Below are 26445 nucleotides of genomic sequence, written 5' to 3'. Positions count from 1 at the left end.
TTGGCCCCCAGGAACCCTCTGCAGGCCTCCCAAACCCTCTGCAGACCCAGTTTTTGCAAAAAAACAGGCCTGTTTTTGGCAAAAATGGGACGCACGGGACGGGGTTTCAAACCAAAAAGGACTGTTTTCGGTGTATAACATTTCCAGCCTCTTTTTTTTTGGGGGGGGGGGGAAGTGTGTCTTATACTCTGAAAAGTACGATATCTTTTTGTTTTACAGGTCTTTATAATGTGCTCCGGAAGGCATCAGCATCAGACTAATTGGTCTGCTGAATCTTCCTTCTGGGGGAAAACATTTGCTCTTCATCGGTATCAGAGCATTTAAGGATTACACATAAAGAGCCATTTGCTTCAGTACTGCAAGAAGTAATTCATCTGGTCCCAGAAACTGAAATTCAAAGTAAACAGCGGTAACTTGATCAACGCAAACTCAATTTATGGACTACAAATCAAAGAACCCTTTTCCAACAGTGACCACAGCATGATAGACTTTTGTCTCAATATACGCCCTTACAATAATCTCCATAATAATGGTACACTAAACTTTCAAAAAAGCCAACTATGATCTTATAGACACCGACCTCTCCATCTCTTGACTGGCAAATTCTATTCTCTAACTGTATCACTGCTGAAGACCGCTATAGCCTTTTCCTACTTGAAGTCAACAGAGTCATTAAACTATATGTACCACAAACCACCACCAAAATCAGGAAAAACAAGCTACCCATTTCAATAAAAAAGCTCCAATCCAAAAAAAAATCCCTCTGGCGAAAAAACAAAACTGGCTATGTAGCCAACTTTAAAAACTGCTACAAAAATATATGCCACAAAATAAAGACTGAATGCACCAATTACCACATCAAACAAGAAGACGACCTTCTGTGCAAAAAATCCAATCGCGCTTTCTATAATTTTGTAAACAACAAACTTAAAGATTAGAGATCCATCCCACCCCTAAAAGGACCAAACGGTAAAAAATGCAATGTTGAAGCCGTTAAAGCAAACCTCTTCAACACATTCTTCAGCTCAGTCTTTGTTAACAGTAATGGCTCATACCCAAAATTCCCCAGTCATACCAACAATGACTACAACGATCTAACACAAATAGATTTCACAGAAGATAATGTTGAAAAGGCCCTTCGCAGACTGAAACCATCTCTATCTATTGGACCTGAGGGTCTATGTGCACACTTCTTAAAAAAGCTTTCCACTGTTATAGCAAAACCCCTAAGCACAATCTTTGAAAAATCTTTCAGGACCAGCTCCCTTCCCAAACTATGGTCACTAGCCACGGTCATCCCTGTCTTCAAAAAAGGAGACCCCAGCCTAGTTGAAAATTACAGACCAATCTCTTTATGCTGCGTCACCTGAAAAGTAATGGAATCAATCATCAACCAATCCATCACCCTCCACCTTGAAACAAACAACCTACTCTCTAATAAACAATTTGGTTTCAGAAAAAAGTTATCCCTGTAATTTACAACTTCTTCACTGCAAAAACATAGGGACTACAAATCTTGACCAGGACAAAGCAATAGATGCAATTTACATAGACTTCTGTAAAGCTTTTGACTCAGTGGTACATGAAAAACTTCTAAAACTAAAATCCTACGGCATCTCTGGACCCCTCCATAATTGGATAACAGCGTTCCTGTCAAACAGACAACAAGTGGTCAAAATAGGCAGTGCCCTATCAAATCCCACTCCTGTCAATAGCGGTGTCCCCCAAGGCAGGACCAACACTCTTCATATTATACATTAACGACCTCTGTGACCATATTATAAATAATTGTGTTCTCTTCGCCAATGATGTTAAACTATTTAACACTACCAACAATGCAGCTACCTTTCAAAAAGACCTTGACTTTGTGTTGGAATGGTCAAAAATTTGGCAACTCCAAATCTCAACCAGCAAATGTTCTGTCTTACACATTGGAAAAAAAGAATCAGAACACTAAATACAAGCTTGATGAACATTGTAGATGACCCTCACCCCGTCAAAGACCTTGGAGTTTTCATATCAAACGATCTAAGTGCCAAAGCCCACTGCAACTACATCGCCAAAAAGGCTTTAAGAGTTGTAAACTTAATCTTGCGTAGCTTCTTTTCCAGAAAGATTACACTACTAACCAGAGCATACAAAACATTTGCTAGACCAATTCTCTAATACAGCTCACCTGTCTGGAACCCACACCTCATTTTGGACATTAATACAATTGAGCGTGTCCAGAAATATTTTACAAGAAGAGTTCTCCACTCCTCTGATCACAACAAAATACCTTATGCCACCAAACTTGAAATCCTGGGTTTAGAAAATTTAGAACTCCATCGCCTTCGGCATGACCTGAGTTTAACTCATAAAATCATCTGCTACAATGTCCTTCCTGTCGAAGACTACTTCAGCTTCAATCGCAACAATACACGAGCACACAATAGATTTAAACTTAATGTGAACCGCTCCAATCTTGATTGTAGAAAATATGACTTCAGTAACAGAGTTGTTAATGCCTGGAATGCACTACCTGACTCTGTGGTCTCTTCCCAAAATCCCCAAAGCTTTAACCAAAGACTATCTACTATTGACTCACCCCATTCCTAAGAGGTCTATAAGGGGCGTGCATAAGAGCACCAGCGTGCCTACCGTTCCTGTCCTAATGTTCCCTTGATTGTATCCAATTTGTATGGTTATTTCATGCTTATACTTATATATACTGTTGTGCTTGACAAAATAAATAAATAAATAAATAAATAAATGTCACTCTTCAATCCTGCCTGAGTTTGTCTCCCAACAGATATTAAGGTAATTAAAGACTCTGATCTTTGCAATATCTCCTGAAAGAACTGCAATTTCCTGCTGGAAGTGTTCCCCTTAGATGAGTAGGTGACAGAAGCAAAGGTTGCCTGTTTGTTCCTTCACTTATTTCAATCCAGAGAAAATCTACACGCCTGCCAAATTCATTCACATGGCTTTTCCAGCAAGAATGGGTGAAGTTAATTTGCAGTGCAAACCCATCTACCATTTCTAGTGTTTCTGCTCCTTGAACATTCATTCCCTGTATTCCATGGAATCACCCTCTCAGGTCTTCGCTTTACTGTTAAATTATTTTTGCCATTTTGTTCTCTTATTCATGCCCCTTGCTCTTGGTGTTAGTGGAGAGAATTATACAGAACGCAGTCATTATCTGAGGTCCCCAACTCAGGTTTTCATTCCTAGTCAACTGCACATTTTATCCACCAAGTTGAGTTTCAGAGCCGTCCACTGCAAAATTAGTTTTGGCAAATTAGCAGGAAGTGGTACCTGATGTGATATTTTGTCTTGCTCCTGATCCTGATCCTGATTAAACATCCATTAGGCTTAGGACCGGGCTATTTACGAGACCGCCTTCTGCCACCGATAGCCTCCCAACGACCCGCGCGCTCCCACAGACTGGGCCTCCTCAGGGTGCCGTTGACCAAACAATGTTGGTTGGCGGCCCTCAGGGGGAGAGCCTTCTCTGTGGCGGCACCGGCCCTTTGGAATGAGTAGCCTTCGGGGTTGCGCCAACTCCCCGACCTCCGGAGCTTCAAATGTGAACTGAAGACCTTATTATTCCACCGTGCGGGACTGGCCTAAGTGAAATTTTAAATTGTAATTTTAAATGGGTTTTATGTCGGTCTATGACCGTTTTAGTTGATTTGGCCTACTAAATATTTCGTTTTAATTCTGTTTTTAAATTTGTTGTTTGTATTCTGTTTTTAATATGGCTGTAAACCGCTCTGAGTCCTAATAAATAAATAAATAAATAAATAAATAAATAAATAAATAAATAAATAAATAAATAAATAAATAAATAAATAAATAACGCTTGTTCTTTTTCTTCGAGGACACAGATGCCCCTTCCCTGCTCTTCAGCAATGCAACCTCTTGTCCCCAGAACCAACTGTTCTTCTGGACAAAACCTGTTTCACCTCTTAGGACTTGAAAACCATTTGTTTCTAGCTACAGCCGTACAGGATATTTTTCTGTGTCTGTTGAGACTACCTCCTTGCCCCACTCTTTACTGGGCAGCCTCCTGACAGAATTGCTTCTGCTGCCAATTCCAGCTATAGAAGGTCCTTTCTTTCTTTCTTGTGTATCCTCACCCTTCTCATTGGTGATACTGTGGCCATTTGCTGATTCAGGCTTTCAAGGTGCCAAGTATAGACCTGTGAGTCAGAGGAAGGTATGGGCTCTTTAAATTCCCTGATCAATTCCAGTCCAAAGACTCATGTTATTCCTTTTTATTCAGCAGAAAACAGCTACAATCACCGACACACGGCAACAATAGAGTGGAACAGTCCAGGATCTTCTAAAAATATTTTGGATAGATGGCCATTCAGTCTCTGCCTGGAGGTCTTCCATGAAGGGGAACATCTGAAGACAGACTTTTCTTCAGCCAACAGAACCATACCCTGCTACTTTAGGAGTTCTTCACAACCCTCACTGCCTTGGCAGCCCTTCTCTGAACTATCCGTTTGTTCTTGTAAGTCTCAGAACAAATCTCTCTTGCAGGTGACTGAAAGCAACCAAGGTATCATCTCCTTTGTTTTGAGCATCCCTTCCCCGCCAGGAATTCCTCTTTTCTGTACACAGCAGCCACTGCAGCCCTTCTGTCCAAACCTATTCTTTCCCTGGTCCTAGAGCCCCCAAGGCCCAGTACAGTTTAGCACTCTGTATTTCTCACCGGCCTTCCCCTATTTGCACCATGGGCCTGACAGGTAAGGTGCTACTAAGGAAGACTGCAAGGTCCCTGGACCATCACTGGACTATCACATTCTGAAGGGAACTGAAGCTTCTCACCTCTGCTGGAAATAGTGGATACTCCTCAAAGACCTTCGTTGTGGCTTTTGTTCACTGCCTATTTCCCAACAAGTCTTAAAACAATCTCAGAGTTGCAGTCATCTACCCAAGTGCCTCCAGTATTTGCTGAAAGCAGAATATTGTCTCTCAAAGCAGATGAAAATAAGTCCTTGAGCATCGGCAGTTCTCACTCAGGCAGACAATATGGGGCAACTTCCAGCTGTCTAGCACATATTCAAGTGCTCTCTACTGTCAGACACTCCACGGCATCTTGAAAGCTATTTGTGGTTGCAAGTCTTCATTAGCAGGGTTAGCGAACTCTGCTGATGAGAATTACTCACAGGGAGGAGTCTGCATGCAGGCACAAGCAGATGTTATGGAGTTCCCAATTGCACAGAGAAAAGAGGACCAACGTGGAAACAAAAATGAGAAAACCAGGCCCAGTTCAGCATGGCTTGAGGCCATGGATCTGCAAGGACAGGATTTCTAAGAGCAGACACGGGGAAAGAAGGCGGCTATTTGAAAGGAAGATGTACCCCCGGCAGATTGCGAGAGGCATACAACTGATGGACTGCACATACAGGGAGGGCATGTTTGCACAATTTTAGAACCTTAAGGTGGAGCAGTTTACTTTTGTTAAAGGATTCCTTCATATTTAAAAAACCGTCAACGTCCCCACTCCTATGCAGTCAGAGCCCCTAGTCTAGGTAGCACTTTAATCGGCTTCATCAGTAAATGATCGCCAGGACACCTTTACCAAATGATCAGGTGTTGGAAATCTCATTTTCTTCTAGACTGGGTGTCAGCAACCTGCAGCTCTAGAGCTGCATGCAGCTCCTTGGTCCCTCTGCTGCGGCTCCCTGTCCCATCACTGGCTGGCCCCACCCCTCGCCCTCCCCTCCCAGTTACTCCTCGCCTGGCCTGAGAAGGTAAGGGCGACGGCGGGGTGGGGATGGAGAAGCAGCTGGGGCTGATTTTCTGGCGCCTCACTCTTGCTGGAGTTTCTTCCAGCCCTTGTAGCTACTGGACATGCCTCGGTCGCTTGGGGAGATGCGCAACCTGCTCTCGGCCCTGAGATGCTGGGTTGACCTGGCCACAACCGACGCTGGCCTCACTAAAATGAGGGCTGGCAGGGTGGGAATGGGATCCAGGAGGAAGGGATGACGGAAAAGGGGATGGGCCCGCAGCGCGCAGCTGTGGCTTTAAGAAGCTCAGGGCAGCGGGAAAAGGGAGCTGGCCCTGCCTAACCTCGCACACCCAACCCGGGATAGCCCTCCCTTATCTTATCCCCTTCTCTCGTTCAGGCTTGCCCTACAGAAGTCTCCCCTATCCTACCCCCTTCTCTCCCTCAGGTGCCTCATAGAAGCCTCTCCTATTCTATCCCCTGCTTGCTGCTGTGAAAGTAAAACTGAAACTCCTCTCCTCTGCTTGTGTTTTGCATTTGGAACAGATTTCTTTTCAGGTGAGGATGGGGAGTAGAACTCCTTAGCATCAGAGGGCTGCTTGGAAAGTGAAACAATATTTGCTGTGTGAGCAAGGAGACAGGAAGGAGCCTGGCCGTGGCTTAGCTCAACTGTTCTGTAGTAAAGCTGCTTCCTGCTACAAAAGTAAAACTGAAACTGAAACTCCTCTCCTCTGCTTGTGTTTTGCATTTGGAACAATTTTTTTTCAGGTGGGGAGGAGGTGTAGAACTCCTTAGCATCAGAGCATGTTAATAATAATATAGGAAATTTATTGTGTTGTAAATGTTGTACCTTGATGAACATATCTTTTCTTTTATGTACACTGAGAGCATATGCACCAAGACAAATTCCTTGTGTGTGCAATCACACTTGGCCAATAAAAATTCTATTCTATTCTAATGCTCTGATGGTCATTTTGAAAAAGTGAGCACCTAGAAGCCAAGAGGAACATACGTGGCTTGTTTGTAGGCTTTACGGTTTTGGACATTTTGTGATGATGCGTGAGTGGTATTTCACTTTTATATACATAGATTGGCTGACTTGATTTATGTGGCCATCCAATCTCCTAGAATGACTCTGGGCAACTTACAAGGTACAATATGGATGATGCTTTGCCTTTTCTCTCCTAGACTGCTCAAAAAGTCCTATTAGTAAAGAAGCATCTTTGATTCATACTCTGATGTTCTACCCCAGTCTTATAGCAATTTACATAAAAATCCTCGCAATACAATCATAAAGATACAAGAACACAAACTGCTCAGAAATGGAAAATGGACTGCCTGAATATTAACAATAGCACTAGCACTCAAGATTTATATAGCACATCATAGTGCTCTACAGCCCTCTCTAGCAGTTTACAGTCAGCATATTGCCTCCAACTATCTGGGTCCTCATATCTGTTATTTCTCTGCCACTCAGTCCCATCTAGCAAAGCACTACTAATGTATCTGAATATATATGTATATACTACATAATATATTATATATAATAATATATCTGAAATGGTACTGTTTTCCCAAAAATAAGACCCAACCTGAAAATAATGGATGCTCATAATGAGCCCTACCCCAAAAATAAGCCTGTTAGAATCATCCATTGCAACACACGAGACATACTGAATTATAAAACAATATTAATATAAAGAAATAATATTGACAATAATACTATGATAATAAATGATAGTTTAAGTTATAAATAAGTATTTGTATATACCCAAGCGGACGGATGGGTGGCCAAGGATACTCTTGGGGTGGCGGGGCCTGCAGAGCCCTGATGCTGGTGGGGTGAGGTGGCAGCACAAAGCAGTGGCAGGAGTCCCGTCCACTGCCATTGTACCCTTCTCCAGGAACAGCGTGGGAGCCGGGCCGGCCGACCCCACCCCTCCCACCAGGGCCAGCTTCAATGGCGACAGTGACTGGAGCAGCCCTTTCCCCATCTCACCCAGCAGTGGTAGCCAGCGGGGTGCCTCCTGCTGCCACTCCTGTTCCACCGCTGGTTGCCATGGCAAGGGCTGGGACTCTTGCCGCTGCTGTGCTGCCGCCTCACCCCACCAGTATCAGGGTTCTGCAGGCCCCGATGCTCAATAGTATCCTTGGCCACCTGTTCGGATGGGGCCTGTGCAGAGATAGGCCCGAGGGGGGCTGCAGCTGCAGGAAAGATGGAAAGAGCCCTGCTCCCTGGTGGGGAAGGCTGGGCAAGAGTGGCTGGTGCTCCGCAGGGCAGGCTGCCTATGTGCCCTGCTCTGCACTCCACCCCAGAAGTGGGATTGAAACTTTGCCTTCTCTCTGGATGAAGCGACCTGGCGGGCAGAAAAGTGTGACTTTTCACCCGGCTCTTCCTGCCTTTCCTTTCGTTTTCCTGGACAGACCTTTTTCTACACCCTACCCGCTTTCTCTTTTGCTTTGTCTTATAGGAGGCAGCAAGCATGTGCAGGCTGTGCTGTGGTGCCACCCCTGCCCTGCTCCCTGTCTCATCACACCTCGTGGCAGTGGCACAGGCCCACTGGACGCGCTGTATAATTAACTGCCCCATCGCGGCCGCGGGCAAGCAGACTGTGGGCAGGAGTGGGCAGACAGCTGTGCGTGTCCGGCAGGGGCTGCCCTTGCAATAGCGGTGCTCCCACTCACCTGCACTGTGTGGGCTTCGCAGCACAAGGAATGGTAAGCTGCAGCTGCTGCTGGACACCTTTGGCCCCTGCTTACTCGCTGCCTCCCCTATATGGAAAAATAAATCTTCTCCCCCCCCCAAATAAGCCCTAATGGGTCTTTTGGACCAAAAATAAATATAAGACCTGGTCTTATTTTCAGGGAAACACAGTATAAGGGTTTCCTGTCAGGTCTACCATCATCTCCTGCCATTCTGTTGGAAGGAGGGGCAGGGGGACGAAGGCTTGATGCCATTTTTTGCATGCTTTTGCTGTTAACTGTCTGGGAATTAGGGATTGTCTGCGGAAATGGAACAGACTCCATCCCAGTCTGGTTCCAAGGCCATTGTGCCCTGAGAGTGAACCATTCTCTGCCTAGCACCTTGCAGTTCTCAAAGCAATCTTGTGGCATCACATTGGCTGCTGGTGGACTAATCAGTGGGATTGGATTTGGGGAACGGAAGAATTGCTTTGTGCGGGACCTTCAGATTCCACCTGACTTTGCTGCAACCATTTTCTTTCAGTATAAGTTCTTTTGATTCAATGGAGTCAAGAGTTTTGCTTTCCTGAGGGACCAGCTAGAGCAGGTCCTTACATCTCCTGCTTGAGCAGGTGGTTGGGCTAGAAGACTTCCACGGTTCCTTCCAACTCTATTCTGATTGATTGATCAATTGACTGACTGACTGATTGATACTAATGCCCTGAAGGAGTTGACACTGCTCTGGAAAGTGATCAAACAAACCTTATAATAATGACACCATACATTCCAGAGTTGTCAATTGGTCACTTTCTTATTTAATGCAACAACAGGGAGCAGTATTAAATGAAAGCTCAGGAATCCAGCAGCCAAAAAATGTAATATATTTATGTAAGAGACCTATATGGCCATCCACCTTATATACCCTGGGGAACTCACAAAAAGTCAGACTTCAATGTAGTCTGAACAGGAAACCAAAACTATGAATACTAATACTATCTTGATGGTAAGTAACAGAATTACTGTAACAGAATTGTGCAAGTCTGAAAGTGTTTTCCTCTTCCCCTGCCTTCACCTCCCATAGAACTAGGGAGAGTCCCTTCTGAGATACTTTCTCCACCCCTACTCCTCTTATTTTATCAGGTCATCGGCTAAATCAGTGTTTCTCAGTCTTGGCCATTGTATGAGCTTCAACCTCAATTTTCACTCTGAGAAATGTTGCTGTAGGTTGTGGGTTGTCTTCCTCCCATCTCCCAAGGTGATTCTCACAGCTCATTACACAAAAGTAGAAATACCAACTTCAGAGAAACAACTCCCAGGATTACAACACATTGTCCCTCCTCCATTGGCATTTACTGGGCTCCAACCCCATGCTAGCCCAATGATAGTGCAGAACAGATGCCCAGAGGCTAAACTGGACCCTCCACCAATGGGCAATTATGCTACACAGGGCCTCGTGGCCAGGTTCTGAAATAGCAACTTGGGCTTGGGAATTGTTCTCTAAGAATCTCTTGAATGTAATGTCCAATGGGGTGGGGGTGGGGGGCTCCAGCATAGTTTGTTTAGTCATCCATCTCCAAAGAATCAAAGCCAATCAGATATCCATCCATCCATCCGAAAGGGCTCCGCTCCAGTAGGCATGACTGCAGGGCACATAAAACTGCATGAATTATTCTGGGACTCAAGGCCCAGGAATTGTGTGCAGAGAACGGTCACCTGAGAAGATGCTCGTTTCTTCAAAACTTGGCTGAAAGGACAACAGAATTTCACACACCTCTTAGGAGCTGATTTACTTATTGAAAATCTGGACAAAAACTGGGGGAGTTCATGAGAAAGCAGCTTTTCAATAAGGCTGCTGTGTCCTTTAACTTTCATTTCACTCTCCTTGGCTGGGTTTCCTCAGCCAGCTTGTGTCAATTTCTCCAGAATTACAAGTAGTTCAAGGCAGTCAACTAACAAGCAGAGGCAACAGCATAAACAGTACATCACTTGAGGCAATTCAGATAATGAGAACTTTAGTGCACACTATTCTTATTCTCAAGGCTTTTAACACGAAGTATGCTCATTTCACATGCACACCAGCGATTCCCAAAAATCTCTCCTCATCCCCACAGAACCCATTTGCAGCCAAATATCCACAGCTGACCAAATTAAGTAACTGACCTTTTCTATATCCATTTAGGCTTTATTCTTTGATGATGTGGTCAAGAAGAGCCATGGAAATAAGCCAGGTTCTCAAGACTGGTTTCCTCTAATGGTTAGCCACATGCACCCTCTTTTGCCCCCAACAACAGCTGAGGTACAACCTGAGCATTTTCTTTAACTACATGGTTAACAGCCATGGAGGTTTCTCTGCTCTGCATTTCATTAAGAATGCTACAGAGTGAAGTCTAAACACACAACCCTCATACCCCAGCCGTATGGTTTTTCCACAGCCACCTTTGCTTGGATGGAATGGCAACCATCAGATCTAGCACAAAATCTGCCAAAACTCTACATCAGCTACTGCCCAACAGCATCAGCCTCTTCTACAGCCTTACTCAAAGTGAACTACGGCTGCCTGGTACTCCTGGTACTCTTCAAATAATAAATTACAATACTGCATGTGGGACGTCCGTCTTTCTCGGAAGGACACTCGAGTCTCACCAGGCTTACTAGTAGGCAAATAAGCACAGAACTGCCATGCATGCCTGAGTCATCCGATTACAACTTCATTTGGGAAGCCTGGAAGAATTTCAAAGGTTTCAAGTGTCCTCAATAACTAAACAAATTTCTTGTATCTGACAGGTACTGCACTACACAGGACAATGCCAAGATGCCTGGTTTTTTAAAAAACTCTGAAGCCACATTGTACTGTCTTCTCTCCTCAGTCCCAATATTTGCCTCTAGGTTCAGTCCCTCAAAGTCAAAACCACTCGGTCACCGGATAGGTCTGAAGACAGAATTGTGCGCACCGGTTCAAGAAAGTCCATCACAGCATTCAGAAAGTAAAAGACAAAAGCAAAGCCAGCACCACCAAAGATCTCATTTGATGTCATCCAGCAATCTTTCCCCATTAAAGAATGGGGAAATGCTCTCCAGATACACCTGTAAGAATCAGCAAGGGAGCCAATGGCCCATGGAAGAGACAATCACCCAAAACAAGCCACAGATTGAATGTGGACAACAGAAAGAGAGGAAAGAACCTAATTTTCTTGCCCTAAATCTATCCATTATGTACCTATGGTACCCATGACAATAAATCAGCCTTCTTCAGTCTGGGACCTGAAATGTGATGAAATCGTAATTCCCAGAGGCCTGAGCCAGCTGGGACTTCTGAGTTATAATGGGCATCTCTGGAAGGCATCCAGCTGGGGGAAAGGCTACATTAATCTGTAGCTACCTACATCCAAAGTAGATTAGAGAAAAGGATCAGGTAACTTGAAGGTAAAACCAGAAAGCATCAGGTACAACTAAGGACATCTATCTAACTGGATTGTGAAGGAGAAAGGCCAGAAAGTTGATGCAGGAAAGAGAGCCTCATTTCTCATAAGTAGCCAATGTGGTTTGCAAGCACCTTACAGAGAAAGCAGCTGACTCGGGGTGACAGGGGAAGCCTTCAGCAAGGACGGTGTTCTCCAATCCCTCCTTTTGAGCAAGCTTCGTCCCAGGGCTGCAGACTGGAGGCTGGTCCTAGCATGCTTGTGCCATAGGCCAGCCTTAACCAAGAAGCTTCTGCAGAGCCACTGTTTATTAAAAAAACAGAGCCCCACCTCCCTCCCTCCACATTTCATCAGAATGGATCTCAATAACAATTCTTTTAAGTTTTACTCACAAGGGAGATGGGAAGGCAGCAAACAAGGGTGCTGGATGGGCTCTCCCCCCCATTTCTCTCTCTCTAGGAGAAGGGACAAAGCCAATGTACATATCTCTCCAGGAACTCACCTGCCTGCCCTGATGGCCAGGCAGTCTGGAGGTGCCTGGGGAAGAATGAGAAACTTCATTAATTCCCCAAACACAGGGGAATACAGAGGCTGTGTAATTTCACAGCCTCTGCTTTATGTCACATTATGCCGCCTACTGCCACCAGTAGCCTCCCATCGACCTGTGCGCTCCCACAGAGAGGGCCTCCTCCGGGTACCATCGGCCAAACAATGTCAGCTGGCGACCCCCGGGGGAGGGCCTTCTCTGTGGGGGCTCCTGCCCTCTGGAATGAGCTGCCTCTGGGGCTTCGTCAACCTCAGGACCCTTCGCCGCGAGCTGAAGACGCTTTTGTTTCAGCGTGCAGGGTTAGCTTAAATGTAGTTTTTAAATGGGGTTTTTAAATGGGGTTTTTAACTTTATTCCAATTTTTAGGCCATATATTGAATTCGTTTTTTATATTGTTTTTAACCTGTGTTATATGTATTTTTTGTATTTTTATTGGCTGTGAACCGCCCTGAGTCCTTCGGGAGAAGGGCGGTATACAAATCGAATAAATAAATAAATAAATAAATAATGCCGGTTTCTTTTCAAAGCCATCCTCTCTGCCAGACCCTCCTGTACAAAACAGGACATGTGCGTTGCTCCTGACCACACACACAGCACAGTGTTCTTCAACCATTTCCAATCAAATACTAGTGAAAAGCGTTTCCTTATGAGACAGTTGGCCCCTGACTTTTGACTACTTAATAAAAATAATCAGAAACCCACTTTTCAAGGCACCTGCAAAAAGCAGCAGCCAGATGGCTTTGTGACCTTAATGAAGCATCTGATGGGGTGATGCCAATTCATAGCGGTCAGCCAGATGAGTGCCATCTCTGCTAACTGCAAGATGCCCAGCAGATGGTAGAGGGGGGGACCGGAAAGGCGAATCTGGGTTCAAATTGGGAGAGGTACCCAGGGGTGTCAAACCGGTCACCTTCTGCTTGCCAACTAATTTGGCAGAGCTGACAGAGGGGGAAATGAGAGGACAGCATGCTAGGATCTGGCCTGAGCTCCTGAATGAACGGTGGGATATTTTCCCAATAAGGAAATAAATATAGTAAAATGCACTCTTGAAATTCCAAGATATATTACAGTTGAAAAAATATTGTCAGAATTTGGCTACAACAGCTGAAATGAAGTTTACTCGCAAAGTCAAGGAAGCCCCATTGTTCTGTGGATCCTTTAGTCACCCTGAATTCAGGCCAAGGGGAAAAAAGCACTCCCCACCTACCCCCACACACAATTCCACCCCAAAGTCTATAGGGTTCATTCTCAGAGTCCCAGAATGAACCCTGTAGACAGGGACTTTCGAGGAAGGCACTCACCTGCTTGTGCATTTCAATGTTCAACCCGTAAGACATTTCATAGTACTGAAAAACAAAAGAGGCACAAGCTTTTTACTAATGATGCAAGAAATGTTTGGAAGAAACAAAGCATGCCCAAAATTCAACATCAAAATGACAAAACCAGATTTATTAGGACCCTGAACACCTCAGTTCTGTACAGGTCACCCTGGCAAAACTAAAAAAAGACTGTCATCAAATGTCTCTTCCCTTGAGCCAAACTCTCAGCTACCCAGGCGCAAACTAAGCCCCCGCTGCCTCCAGAAAGTGCACAGCTCAGGCAGTTCTGGGAAGCCTCGCTGGGGCTCCCTCCAACACTACAAAGTAAGGCATAAGGTGCTCAGCATAGAGGAAGCCATGGGGTTGGATACCATCACCATCCATCAACTCAGTAACGTAACAATCCAGGACAGCAGAAGCTCCCTGCCTGCCGCAAGCACCCAATGCCATCTAGGCCAGGCTTTCTTACATAGAGTGACACAATACAATGCTTAGACAATAGTCATCCTAGAAAGACTCCATTCACAACTCAAGAGCTGAGCAGAAACAGGAAGTCAGTTGATGGTCTTTCAAGGAATACATAACCAACCTATTTTCTCTACAAGCCATTTCAACATGGAAGAAAATGGCCACAAACATGCCAGTCTATTGGAAGCCTGGCAGGAGAATCAGCCACTGCTCTGAAATCAGGCTGCCTCAGTTTCCCCAGCCAGATGAAGCCACTGGAGAGAAAAGCTTCCCACCCAGAGCAAATCAGGAGTTTTGAGACAGCTCCAGCTGCCTAAAAATCTCAGCAAGCTCCACATACCCAAAGGTCATCCTATAGGCCAGGCCACCCAAGTTATTGACGTCTGCCTGGAATAATGACTGAACAGCCACAACCGTAGGGGTGAGGAAAAGATGGCAGGAAGTAAAAGCAGCTAACTACACAGCACCGTGTTCAATTTACCCACCACTGATCTTATATTCTCCCTGGGGCCATTATGAGGCCACTTCCAGCCCAGTAATCCTTCTGGGTGAGTCCCCAAAAAAGAGAAGTGACACTGAACACAATTTGGGTACTTTAGCAGAGCATCCCTTCCTGAAGTAAAACTTTGACATGCACCAGCAATCTGCTCAGAGGCAGCAGAAGGACCCGAAGCTCAGAGCCTGCAAAACCCACAAACCACACAGAGCCCTTGCCAAACGAGCCTTAAGAGAAACATGCATGTCGGGAACCTCAAACCAGGATTCACAATACAACAAACAGTTTTCAGATCACACAACCAGGGCAGTCAGGATTATGGACCATCTTTTGAGCAAAGGGCCCATGTTAACTAGAGAATTTTCAGTGACCCTCTGTGTAGGGCTGTGCATGGGAGAGCACCTGGGCACCACAGCTAGGGATACCGGAGACTGCAATTTAGCCAAGCTGTCTCTCCCCTCCCCTCCAGAGCACGACCATTGGGGCTACTTTTCAGAGCCCCAATAAGCGGAACTCAAAAGTGGTAAGCAAGCAGATCCCTCCCAGTCCTGTTCATGTAGAGCCTGAAAAGAGGTTTCTTACCATGACATAGTGGCGCTGCATTTCCGTCTTTTCATTTGCAAGCTTATCATACTCCACTTTCAGACTAAAAAAATAGGAAATTTTAAAGTGACATGACATCTAAAACATCATTTCTTCAAATACAAAGAAAGGAAACAAGAAAAAAGATGCCCACAAATCTAATATTTTGACATGAAACCCTTCCTTCCTTCCTGCATGTCTACTAGCTGTGCTCATAAAAAGGTTTAAGGCCTTCACAAAAATGCACTCAGCACCACTCAGCATGGGAGGCCCAAAGGCCTAGAGAGACACACTCCCCTCTCTAAAGCTAAAGCACCCAGAGTGACCGTCCTTCTGAACTCTCTGAGTCACAGTCTGCCAAGTATCCATCCAGAGAAAGGAAACTCAGGCTGGAAAAAAAGTAAATCCTTGGAGGTTTCAGTTAAAGAGCCACCATTCCTGGAGTTTTTTTTCATACAGGTAATCCTCGACTTACAACAATGGAGCCCAACATTCCTGTTGTTAAGTAAGACCTTTGTTAAGTGAGTTTTGCCCCATTTTATCACCTTTCTTGCCACAATTAAGTGAGTCATTGCAGTTGATAAGCTAGTAACCTGGCTGATAACTAAATCTGGTTTCCCCATTGACTTTGCTTGTCAGAAGGTCACAAAAGGTGGATCACTGAACCTTGGATCACAGCAACGGTCATAAATATGAATCAGTTGCCAAGCATTTGAATTTTGATCACGATTATGGGGATGCTGCACTGGTTGTAACTGAAAAACAGTCATAAGTCACTTTTTTCAGTGCTGTTATAATGTTGAACGGTCACTAAATAAACTGTTGTAAGTCGAGGACTAACTGTACAGTTTAAGCAAACAGCAGGCAAACCCAGTGGGGGTAGGGTGAAGAAAGCCACCAGCTGCTTTGGGCTTCCTTAACAAGCCAGAAGACGGTATTGACAAGGCAAAAGAGCCAGGAGCATTCAAGAGCCAATGCTCAGCACCACCAGGATTTCCAAAGGTAAAGGTTTCCCTGTCAGTCGTGTCCGATTCTGGACCACAGAGCTCATCTCTGCTGCTTGGCCGGGGGAGCCACTGAAGACAGTCTCCAGGGTCATGTGGCCAGTATGGTTATCCGCCAAAAGTGCACAGAACCCTGTTACCTTCCCACCAAAGGGGTACCTATTAATCTCCTTGCATTTGCCTGCTGTCGAACTGCAGAACCTGGGGCAAGGAACGTAAGTAGTAATGGGATTTTACTCCCAAGCAAATGGGGGCACTGAGGCCCAGAAGCTTTAGGGCACAGCTTGGAATCCAAAGCATTTCTCAGGGGAGCTGATGTAGGAGAAAGGGAGACAGAAAACAGCACTTGACCCTTCAAATGCTTTCCACAGAGAAGGGGCGCCTACTTCCTGCCCCCCTTATTTAAGAGTGCCCCTGAAGGCCTGGCTGAAGGATCCAGCGGGCTGAGTGGAGGATGCTCACCTGTGGTACTGGGCCTGCAGAAACTGGAACTCGTCCTTAATCCTGTCACAGGATTCAGCCACTGTGAATTTAAAGCCAGGCTGTCCAGGCTGGTGGGGGCCCTGAGGAAGAGACACGTTGACTGGTGGCCAGGGGGAGCACAGCCACCCTTCCCTATCCCAGCACAACTGGGGTGGGACTTCAGACTCTTCCCCTCCCAACATCATGGGGAAAGGCTGGGAGAACCATCTGGGCTCTCCCCCCAAAAGAGCATTGGATTGGCTAGAGTCTAGCTCAACATAGGTGGGGGTGGGTGGAATTAAGGGTTCCTTGAAAAGAAGTGAAAATTGAAGGGGGTCCTTAATCAGCAAATGACAACAGATATTATATTAATAATAATATTCCAGACCCCCCCTGACATCGGAGATGCGGTTTTACACACATTTGATTCATAAGTCAAATAAACCAACCCGGGCGACTTTCAATGAGCCGTCGCGGCGGATCTATTGCTTCATTTTTCCCCACCCAGTTTAACTGATTGCAAGGAAGGAGGGCCCGAAGGAAAAGCATCGGGGTGGGGCTGCTTTGAACCTTGGAGGCGGCCCCTTGCCCAAGAAAGAAGGTTCTCCGGGCGAGGCCCAGCGCCACTCACCGGGTGCCGCCCCTGCGGATACATGGCCCGCCGCCACGGGAACCAGGACTCTGCTGAAGCCGGGACAAAAGAGGCGAGCGCGGGCGGCTCAGCACCCGCCGGCCCCCAGCCCCCCGCCGCCGGCCCCGGGAGCCTGGCGCGCCTCCTCGTCGTCGTCCTCCGGGTGCTGCGGCGGCGGCCGAGGTGGCTGCGCCGCCGCTCCCAGGCATCCTAGCCCCCCAGGCTCGCGAGGATTCTTCCCGGCCCGATCCGGCGCCGCTCAGCCAAGCCGCAGAGCTGCGCGCACTACAGGGCACTTCAGCTACGCGCCTCGGCAGGCCGTTTCCCGGGATCCGAAGCGGAGTTAAGTCTGGGCTGCGCCGCGATCCTTCCCGCAGGTAGCCGGGAAACGGCAGGCGAACAAAGCCCGGGCGGGCGGGCCAAGAGAGGCGTCTCCACCTCCTGTCGCTCCGCGGAAATCCAGCGAGGCCGCGGAAGCGCTTCCGCCGCGGAGGCTCCCGAAGAGAACTTCCCACGGGCCGCGTCCTCTTCGGCCAGGCCCCCCGGGGAAGGAGCCCCTGCTCTCCGCTCCTCTCTCGCCGCGGAGGGGGGTCCGGGCGGGGCGCAAGCGGCCACAGCTCCTTCTCTGGGCGCCCCGCAGCGCCGGCCTCCACTCCAGCTGTGCGGGGGGGGCAGGGGGGGAGCGGCGGCGGCCGGAGGCAGAAAGAGGGAAGCGAGGCCAGCGGGAGGGGAGGGGAGGGCGCGCGTCCCCGCCGCTCTGCGCCAATCACCGCGCCGGGATCCCACGTGGGGAGCTCCCGCTCTGATTGGGGCCTGGGCGGAGGGGGCGGGGAGCGTCCCGGGGCCCCCCGCGGGGACGGGCCGGCGCTCCTCCTTCGGCGGCTGCAGCCGCGCCCGCCCGGCTCCCTTCGCGCCCGTTCCGGCCGACGCATTTCGGGGCTGTCCAAGGCTGGGAACCGGGCGATATGGCCAACCTCCCGCGGGGAAGGGAAACCCGAGGCCGCTTCCTTAACCGCGGCTGCTGCGCTGCACCGCGCCGAGGCTCCCGTCCGCCGTAGCCGCCCCGGTTAAGCTAAGCGCCGGGCGGATCACGAGACGCGCCAAGCCAGAGATTCGCTCCCGCTTCCCTCGGACTCGGGGCCTGTGCGCGTCAGTTCCCGGCTGAGGGCCGGCGCTGGCGGGCTGCTGAGGGAGGGCCGGGGTCGCGGCGGCCTTTGCGAAGGGCTGGGCCCGCCGGGAGGAGGAGCGGGACATTTCCACAGCCTCCCCTCCCGCAGCCGGGAAGAGCCGGTCGGAGAAGGCGAGGGCGGCAGCTGTGCCGGAGGGCCGCCTGAGGCAACGGGGCTCCTAGGGGCGGGCAAAGCGCCACCCCGCCTCCCCCCCCCCTGAGTCGCGTGAGGCGGCCGCCCCGCCCGCTCAGCGCAAACGGCTTCTGGCGTGACGTCACGATGGAGGCTGGCACCCCGCCCCACGTGGAGCACGCCGAGCTAAGGAAGGCTGGCCAATCGGCGTCCGCGCAAGCGCCTCCCCGGCCGCCCGCTTGACCACCGGCTGCCGCTCCGACTCGGCTGTCCGTCAAACCCACGCGGGCCACGGAGCCGAGCGCTGCCGATTGGGCGGCTTTCCTGCGGCTGCGCGCGAGGCTCCTGCTCGGGAAGGCGCTTAATTGGCTCGGAGTGGCCGAAGGCAGCGGCGGCGGCTGCCGGGTGTCCTCCGCAGGGCAGCCTCGCCCTCCCATCCCGCGCCGATGCCGGAAGCGCGGCTCAGGACTGCGGGCGCCGGACCTGCCAGGGTTTCCAAAGCAGCCAGCAGCGCTCCCGCCGTCAGACGGCCGGCTGAGCCCGCCAAGGGTTCCGGTGCGCGCGGCACGAAGAGGAGTTTCCAGCTCCGCGCTCCGTTTGAAGAAGGCTACAATGAGCGACGGGTCGCGGCGGGACTGCCGACTGTGAGCTCCGCCAAGTGAAGCTCGGGGAACGCTGCTTCTTGCGGAAAGTGCGGAGGGAGGGTCGCGATCGCCGCAATTCCGTCACCCAGATATAAGAAATGATATTTCAAGGAACCGATATTGTCGGAAATCTTCATTGCAATATGACGCTGCTGGCATTGAGAAGGAATGACGGCCCTTAGAATAGTTCATTAATTATAACTTTATAGCTGCCTGAAAGGAAAGCTGATTTGGAGTGGGGAAATATACAGTCCTGGCCAAAAGTTATGAGAATGACACAAAGATTAATTCTCACAAAGTCTGCTGATCCAGTGTGGAAGATGTGCATATACTCCAGGATGTTAGGAAGAGTGATCAGGTCAATTGCAATTAATTGCAAAATCCCTCTGTGCCATGCAAATGAGCTTAATCCCCCCCCCCCAACATTTCCACTGCATTTTAGCCCTGCCACAACAGGAGCAGCTGACATCCTGTCAGTGATGCCCTCATTAATACAGGCATCAGTGTTGGCCAGGACAAGGCTGGAGACCACTCTTGTCATGCTGATGGAGTTAGAATAACAAATGGGAAGCTTTACAAGGAGGGTGGGTGGTGCTTGAAGTCATTGTTCTTCCTCCGTTCACCATGGTTACTTGCAAGGAAACATGTGCAGTCATCATTGCTTTGCACAAAAAGGGATTCACCAGCAAGGATAGTGCTGCTACTAAGATTGCACCTACATCAACCATTTATCAGATCGTTAAGGAGAGAGAGGTTCAGTTGTTGTGAAGAAGGCTTCAGGGTGCCCAAGAAAATCCAGCAAGCACCAGGACCATCTCCTAAAGGTGATTCAGCTGCGGGATTGGGGCACCACCAGTGCAGAACTTGCTCAGGAATGGCAGCAGGCAGGAATGAGCGCATCTGCATACATGATGAGGCGAAGACTTTTGGAGGATGGCCTGCTGTCAAGAAGGGCAGCAAAGAAGCCGCTTCTCTCCAAGAAAAACCATCAGGGACAGACTGACATTCTGCTAAAGGACTGCTGAGGACTAGGGTAAAGTCATTTTCTCTGATGAATCCCCTTTCCCTCTCTGATTGTTTGGGGCATCCAGAACAAACTTTGTCCATAGAAGAAAAGGTGAGCCTGTGTCATGCCAACGGTAAAGCATCCTGAGACCATTCATGTGTGGGGTTGCTTCTCAGCCAAAGGAGTGGCTCACTCACAATTTTGCCTAGGAACATAGACATGAATAGAGATGGGTAAAAACATCTTCCAAGAGCATCTTCTCCCAACCATCCAAGAAAAGTTTGGTGATGAACAATGTTTTTTCCAGCATGATGGAGCACCTTGCCGTAAGGCAAAAGTGATAACTAAGTGGCTTGGGGCTTTGGATCCATGGCCAGGGAATTCCCGAGTCCTACATCCCATTGAGAAGTCAATCCTTAAGAGGTGGGTGAACAAACAAAAGCCCAAGAATTCTGACAAACTCCAAGCATTGATTGTGCAAGAATGGGCTTCCATCAGTCAGGATGTGGCCTAGGTTGTCACATGCCAGGGTGAATTGCAGAGGTCTTGAAAAAGAAAGGTCAGCCCTGCAAATATTGACTCTGCATAAACTAAATATAATTGTCAATAAAAGCCTTTGACACTTATGTAAATGCTTGTACTTATACTTCAGTATATATCCTAACATCTGCACGAAGATCTTCCAACATTGGAGCAGCAGACTTTGTGAGAATTAATCTTTTTGTCATTCTCAAAACTTTTGGCCAGGATTGTACTTTCTAATTAAGAGCAGTTGAACAGGGCTTTGGAATTGATGAGCTGTGACCCCTTCCAACTCTAGAAGACTACACATCTGATAATGGCAGGGCCTGACTGAGATTGTATGTCGAGCTGGTATGTTCTTTCGCTGCCTGCCTCCATCACCAGTGCTGGGGCCTATCAGGCTGTGAGGTGACCCTGGAGGTGAAACCCCCCCAGCCAATAAAAAAAAATGCTAGCATATAATTAAGTGATTGATATGCTTAAGGGTTCTGGATACCCAAGAGTGGTCCCAGGGAAGGGAGGACAAACAATGCTGAGATTTTCTGGACCAGAGGAAATATACTTGCATCAGTTCATCCTGGACAGCAAAGCTGCTGCAGCCGCCATACTTTACAATGTCTTCATCCTAAAATGAGTGACTCATGATAGTTTTACCTGGAACCTCTGGGTTCCCTCTCCTGGGGCTGCCCACAGCTTCAGGCTTCATTGGCAGCCTCTGATGTTCAAAATTGACCATTTTGAGACAGGAAATACCCCAAACCCCATGCAGTGGTGGTTTTGAACACACCAAAATGAAAATCCTAACTTTGCTCACTTAAGCATATTACCCTAGAACCACAGACCCCAAATTGTTGTGAGGCTGCAGCCCCTAAGCGTTTATCACCACTTCTGCAGTGAGCCAGGTTTCCCAGACCGAACACACAATTTCTCCCTATCCAGATGTTGCTTGTTTCAATTTGCTTCAAGCAGAAAGCTAGATAATAACTCCAGTAAAATCCACGAATCAGCCACTTTATTCAGCTTCCATCAAAGTTCCATGTAAAAGTTCAGAGCTGCTTATACTGAATGATGTGTAAACCGAGTGGACAGGAAAAGAAAGCAAATTCTTCTTTCCCAGATAGATTGTATGACAAAGATCCAGGCAAACGCCTTGTGCAAATTAGCTTGAAACAAATCCTAGTTTTCAGTGAAGTACAAACATTTCCATACGGATTATCCTCTGGCATCAAGAATGGTTCTCAAGGAAGATAAATCACTGGAATGCAGCAAAGCAGCCTTTGTGCCAACCTGCCTACATCTAGAAGAGGAGTTCAGAAACAGGCAGAAAAGAGACCGGAGTCTCTCTTGAAAACACCATTTTTAACCCCGCAGTACAGTATACAAGAGAGTCAACAAAAACACACCCACTCTAGGTCTTACCATTTCATTGTCTCTCCCTTCGGAAGAAAAAATCATATTCCACTAACACAGATAATTTATTGGGCTGGGTTTAGCCGTCTTGAAAAAAATGTGTCTACCTGGGCTGCTCCATTAAATCATGTTGCAGGCTTCTGTAATAATACCCAAAACTTTTATGAGAAAGAATTTCTTGTGTCTCCTCCACCTTTCATTGTGCAAATCTCCTTCCAGGCTCAAACCAGATGGCGCACACAAGGCAGGGCACAGATTGTAGAGAGAATTGGCTGCCAGCAAGTGTCCAAAGCAGAGCAAACAGAGCTTGGCTTGCAAACTCCCACAAAGTGGGTGGAGAGGCCCAGCCTTCAGCCACCCCAGCAGAAACTCCTTTGGACAAACAGGATTTTCCCCTTTTGGTACAAAGCAATATGTAGACGTACCTGCACCTGGGGCTTGTTAAAACAGCTTAAGTTTAATTTAATTTCTATACCGCCCTTCTCCCGAAGGACTCAGGGCGGTTTACAGCCAGATAAAACACAATTATATGCATAGCACAGAATTAAAAAACCTGTTAAAAATCCAATTCAATAGGCCAAATAAAAACTAAAAGCAATAATAATTAACAATAATAAAACTATAAAACCCCTATTAAAATTACTATTACTTTTACCTCCGCGGTAAAACAAAAACGTCTTCAACTCGCGATGGAAGGTCCGGAGGTCGGGGAGTTGTTGTAACCCTGGAGGCAGCTCATTCCAGAGGGCAGGTGCTCCCACAGAGAAGGCCCTCCCCCTGGGGGTCGCCAGTCAACTTTGTTTGACTGACGGCACCCTGAGGAGGCCCTCCCTATGGGAGCGCACAGGTCGATGGGAGGCTATTGGTGGCAGAAGGAGGTCCAGTAAATAACCCGGGCCTATGCCATGGAGCGCTTTAAAGGTGGTAACCAACATCTTGAATTGCACCCGGAAGACCACAGGAAGCCAGTGCAGCTTGCGCAGGAGAGGTGTTATATGGGAGCCTCGAGTTTCTCCCTCTATTACCCACGCAGCCGTATTCTGGACCAACTGGAGCCTCCGGGTGCTCTTCAAGGGGAGCCCCATGTAGAGAGCATTACAGTAGTCCAGGTTGGAAGTGACGAGGGCATGAGTGACCGTGCATAGGGCATCCCGGTCTAGGAAAGGGCGCAACTGGTGTATCAGGCGTACATGATAAAAAGCTCCCCTGGCGACGGTCATCATATGCTCTTCAAAGGAGCATAAGTTGCGAACCCTCTCCATAGGGGCCAATGACTCGCCCCCAACAGTCAGCGATGGAATCAGCTGACTGTACCGGGATGCCGGCATCCACAGCCACTCAGTCTTGGCACTCAGTCTTGGCAGGGTTGAGCTGAAGCCTGTTCTTCCCCATCCAAACCCGGGACATCACTTCAACGACTTCGTTGGGGTGATTTGGGGTGGAAATGTACAGCTGAATATCATCAGCATACAGATGACACTGCACCCCAAAACCACGAATGACCTCGCCCAGCGGCTTCATATAGATGTTGAACAGAAGAGGCGAGAACCGACCCCCGCGGCACCCCACACATGCGGCCGATCTCTGCCCTCCTGCCAACACCGTCTGCGACCGGTCAGAGAGATAGCAGGAGAACCACTGAAGAACAGTGCCCCCCACTCCTAAACCCTCCAGCTGTTGCAGCAAGATACTATGGTCGATGGTATCAAAAGCCGCTGAAAGATCTAATAGGACCAGGGCAGAGGAACAACCCTTGTCCCGAGCCCTCCAGAGATCATCAGGTCACAATAAATTTGCTTATGATTACAGCTACAGCAAAGAAGAAAGCCAGATTGAGAAATGGGGTTGGAAGTGTAACCTTATTCCAGCTGGGGATTCTTGGGCACAGAGTGAGCAATTTATCTGTCACCTAATGGGGAAGTACTGGGATTGGTGGAATAGGTTATCAGCCCTGAATACTATTAGTAATCATTCCCTTGAGCGGTCCCTTAAAGGCACCTGGGGTAGGTAGGGGAAGTGCCCCATCCCCAGAGTAGTGGGGGACCCTCTGGTTGCAAAGGGAGCAGAGCCATGGGATGTGGATCTTGTGCATGGAATATGAGTGGGATATTCCACAGTGAAAAAACGAATCTCAAATCCCTTTCTTGTTTTTACCTCTGAAATCTACACCACCAGATTTTGTGGGGTAGTCCTTTTTTCACTGGTGGGATTTTTTTTATTTTTTTTTTATTTTGTCACAACAGTATACACAAACATTGTCATAGATAAAAACAACACATCAGGAATGAAAAATATATAAGTAAAAGTATGCAACAGCTATGTAGATTTGATATAATGAAGGGAACAATAGGACAGGAACGGTAGGCACTTTTGTGCTCTTATGCACGCCCCTTATAGTCCTCTTAGGAATGGAGTGAGGTCAATAGTAGACAGTTTTTGGTTGAAGATTTTGGGATTTTGAGTAGAGATTATGGAATCAGGTAATGAGTTCCAAGCGTTAACAACTCTGTTACAGAAGTCATATTTTCTGCAATCAAGTTTGAAGCGGTTGACATTAAGCTTGAATCTATTGTTTGCTCATGTATTATTGCGATTGAAGCTGAAGTAGTCTTTTACAGGAAGAATATTGCAATAGATGATTTTGTGTGTTAAACACAAGTCATGTCGAAGTCGACTGAGTTTTAAGTTTTCTAATCCTAGGAATTCAAGTCTGGTGGTATAAGGTATTTTGTTGTTTTCGGGGAGTGAAGAACTCTTCTAGTAAAATATTTCTGGACGCGTTCGATTGTATTAATGTCAGAGATGTGGTATGGGTTCCAGACGGATGAGCTGTGTTCAAGAATAGGTCTGGCAAATGTTTTGTATGCTCTAGTTAGTAGTGTAGAGTTTTTGGAAAAGAAGCTGCGTAAAATTAGGTTTACAACTCTTAGAGCCTTTTTGCTATGTAGTTGCAGTGGGCTTTGGCATTTAGGTCATTTGATATGAAAACTCCAAGATCTTTGACAGGGTGGGGGTCGTCAGTAAGGTAATGACCATCAAGTTTGTACTTGTAGATAGGATTCTTTTTTCCAATATGTAAGACTGAGCATTTGCTGGTTGAGATTTGGAGTTGCCAAGTTTTAGACCAATCGGAAACAAAGTCGAGGTCTTCTTGAAGGGTAGAAATATTGTTAGTGGTATTAAATAGTTTGACATCGTCAGCAAAGAGAACACAATAACTTGAGATAAGGTCACAGAGATCATTTATGTATAGTATGAAGAACGTTGGTCCAAGAACACTACCTTGGGAAACACCACTTTTGACAGGAACAGGATTTGATATAGCGTTGCCAATTTTGACCACTTGTTGTCTGTTTGAAAGGAAGGCATTTATCCAATTGTGAAGAGTTCCTGAAATGCCGTAGGATTTTAGTTTGAGAAGAAGTTTATCATGTACTACTGAGTCAAAAGCTTTGCAGAAGTCTGTGTAGATTGCATCTATTGCTTTTCCTTGATCAAGGTTGGTAGTCCATATGTTTTTGCAGTGGAGAAGTTGTAAGTTAAAAGACAATTTTTTTCTGAAACCAAATTGTTTATTAGAGAGAAGGTTGTTTGTTTCAAGGTGGAGCTTAATGGATTGGTTTATGATAGATTCCATTACTTTGCATGAGACACAACATAGAGAGATAGGTCTGTAATTTTCAACAAGGCTGGGACCTCCTTTTTTAAAGATAGGGATGACTGGCTAGAGACCAGAGTATTGGAAGGGAACTAGTTGTGAAGGCTTTATTAAAGATTATGCTTAGGGGTTCAGCTATATTAACTGAAAGTTTTTTTAAAAAGTATGCACATAGATCATCTGGTCCAATAGATAATGATGGTTTCAGGTTGCGAAGGGCTTTTTCAACATTATCTTCTGTGAAGTCTATATGTGTTAAGTCATTGTTAACATTTTTGGTACGATTGAGGAATGTCGGATATGAGCCATCGCTGTTTACAAAGACTGAGCCGAAGAATGTGTTAAAGAGGTTTGCTTTAACTGTTTCGTCAGTACATTCTTTGCCGTTAGATTCTTTTAGTGGTGGAATGGATCTTGTTTCTTTAAGTTTATTGTTCACAAAATTATAGAAAGCACGATTGGAATTAGTGTGTAGAAGGTCTTCTTGCTTGGTGTGGTAAATGTTACATTCTATTTTTATTTGGTTGCAAATATTTCTGTAGCGGCTTTTGAAGTTTGCTACATAACCCTTT

General features: G+C 47.1%; 1 protein-coding gene across 19 annotated transcripts in view; it reads right to left on the bottom strand.

The window, feature by feature from the left end:
- The window catches only part of TLE3 (TLE family member 3, transcriptional corepressor), a 51014-nt gene extending 32408 nt beyond the window's left edge, over positions 1-18606 (bottom strand). For 10 of the 19 annotated variants that reach the window (XM_058156739.1, XM_058156742.1, XM_058156743.1 and 7 more), the window contains exons 1-3: positions 17333-18566; positions 15236-15299; positions 13672-13716 (exon numbers count right to left, since the gene is read on the bottom strand). In XM_058156739.1, the coding sequence (XP_058012722.1) occupies positions 13672-13716; positions 15236-15299; positions 17333-18264 (1041 nt within the window). In that variant the 5' untranslated portion in view covers positions 18265-18566. Of the gene's footprint in view, positions 1-13671; positions 13717-15235; positions 15300-16701; positions 16803-17332 lie in introns of all 19 variants that reach the window. The other 9 variants (XM_058156750.1, XM_058156753.1, XM_058156755.1 and 6 more) reach the window with 3 other exon arrangements.
- Positions 18607-26445: the final 7839 nt, after the last annotated feature.

This window comes from Ahaetulla prasina, chromosome 13 (genome assembly GCF_028640845.1).
Source record: "Ahaetulla prasina isolate Xishuangbanna chromosome 13, ASM2864084v1, whole genome shotgun sequence".
NCBI classification, from domain to species: domain Eukaryota; kingdom Metazoa; phylum Chordata; class Lepidosauria; order Squamata; family Colubridae; genus Ahaetulla; species Ahaetulla prasina.
Note: the sequence above shows the minus strand (reverse complement) of the source record. Positions and strands in the feature narration are given on the sequence as shown.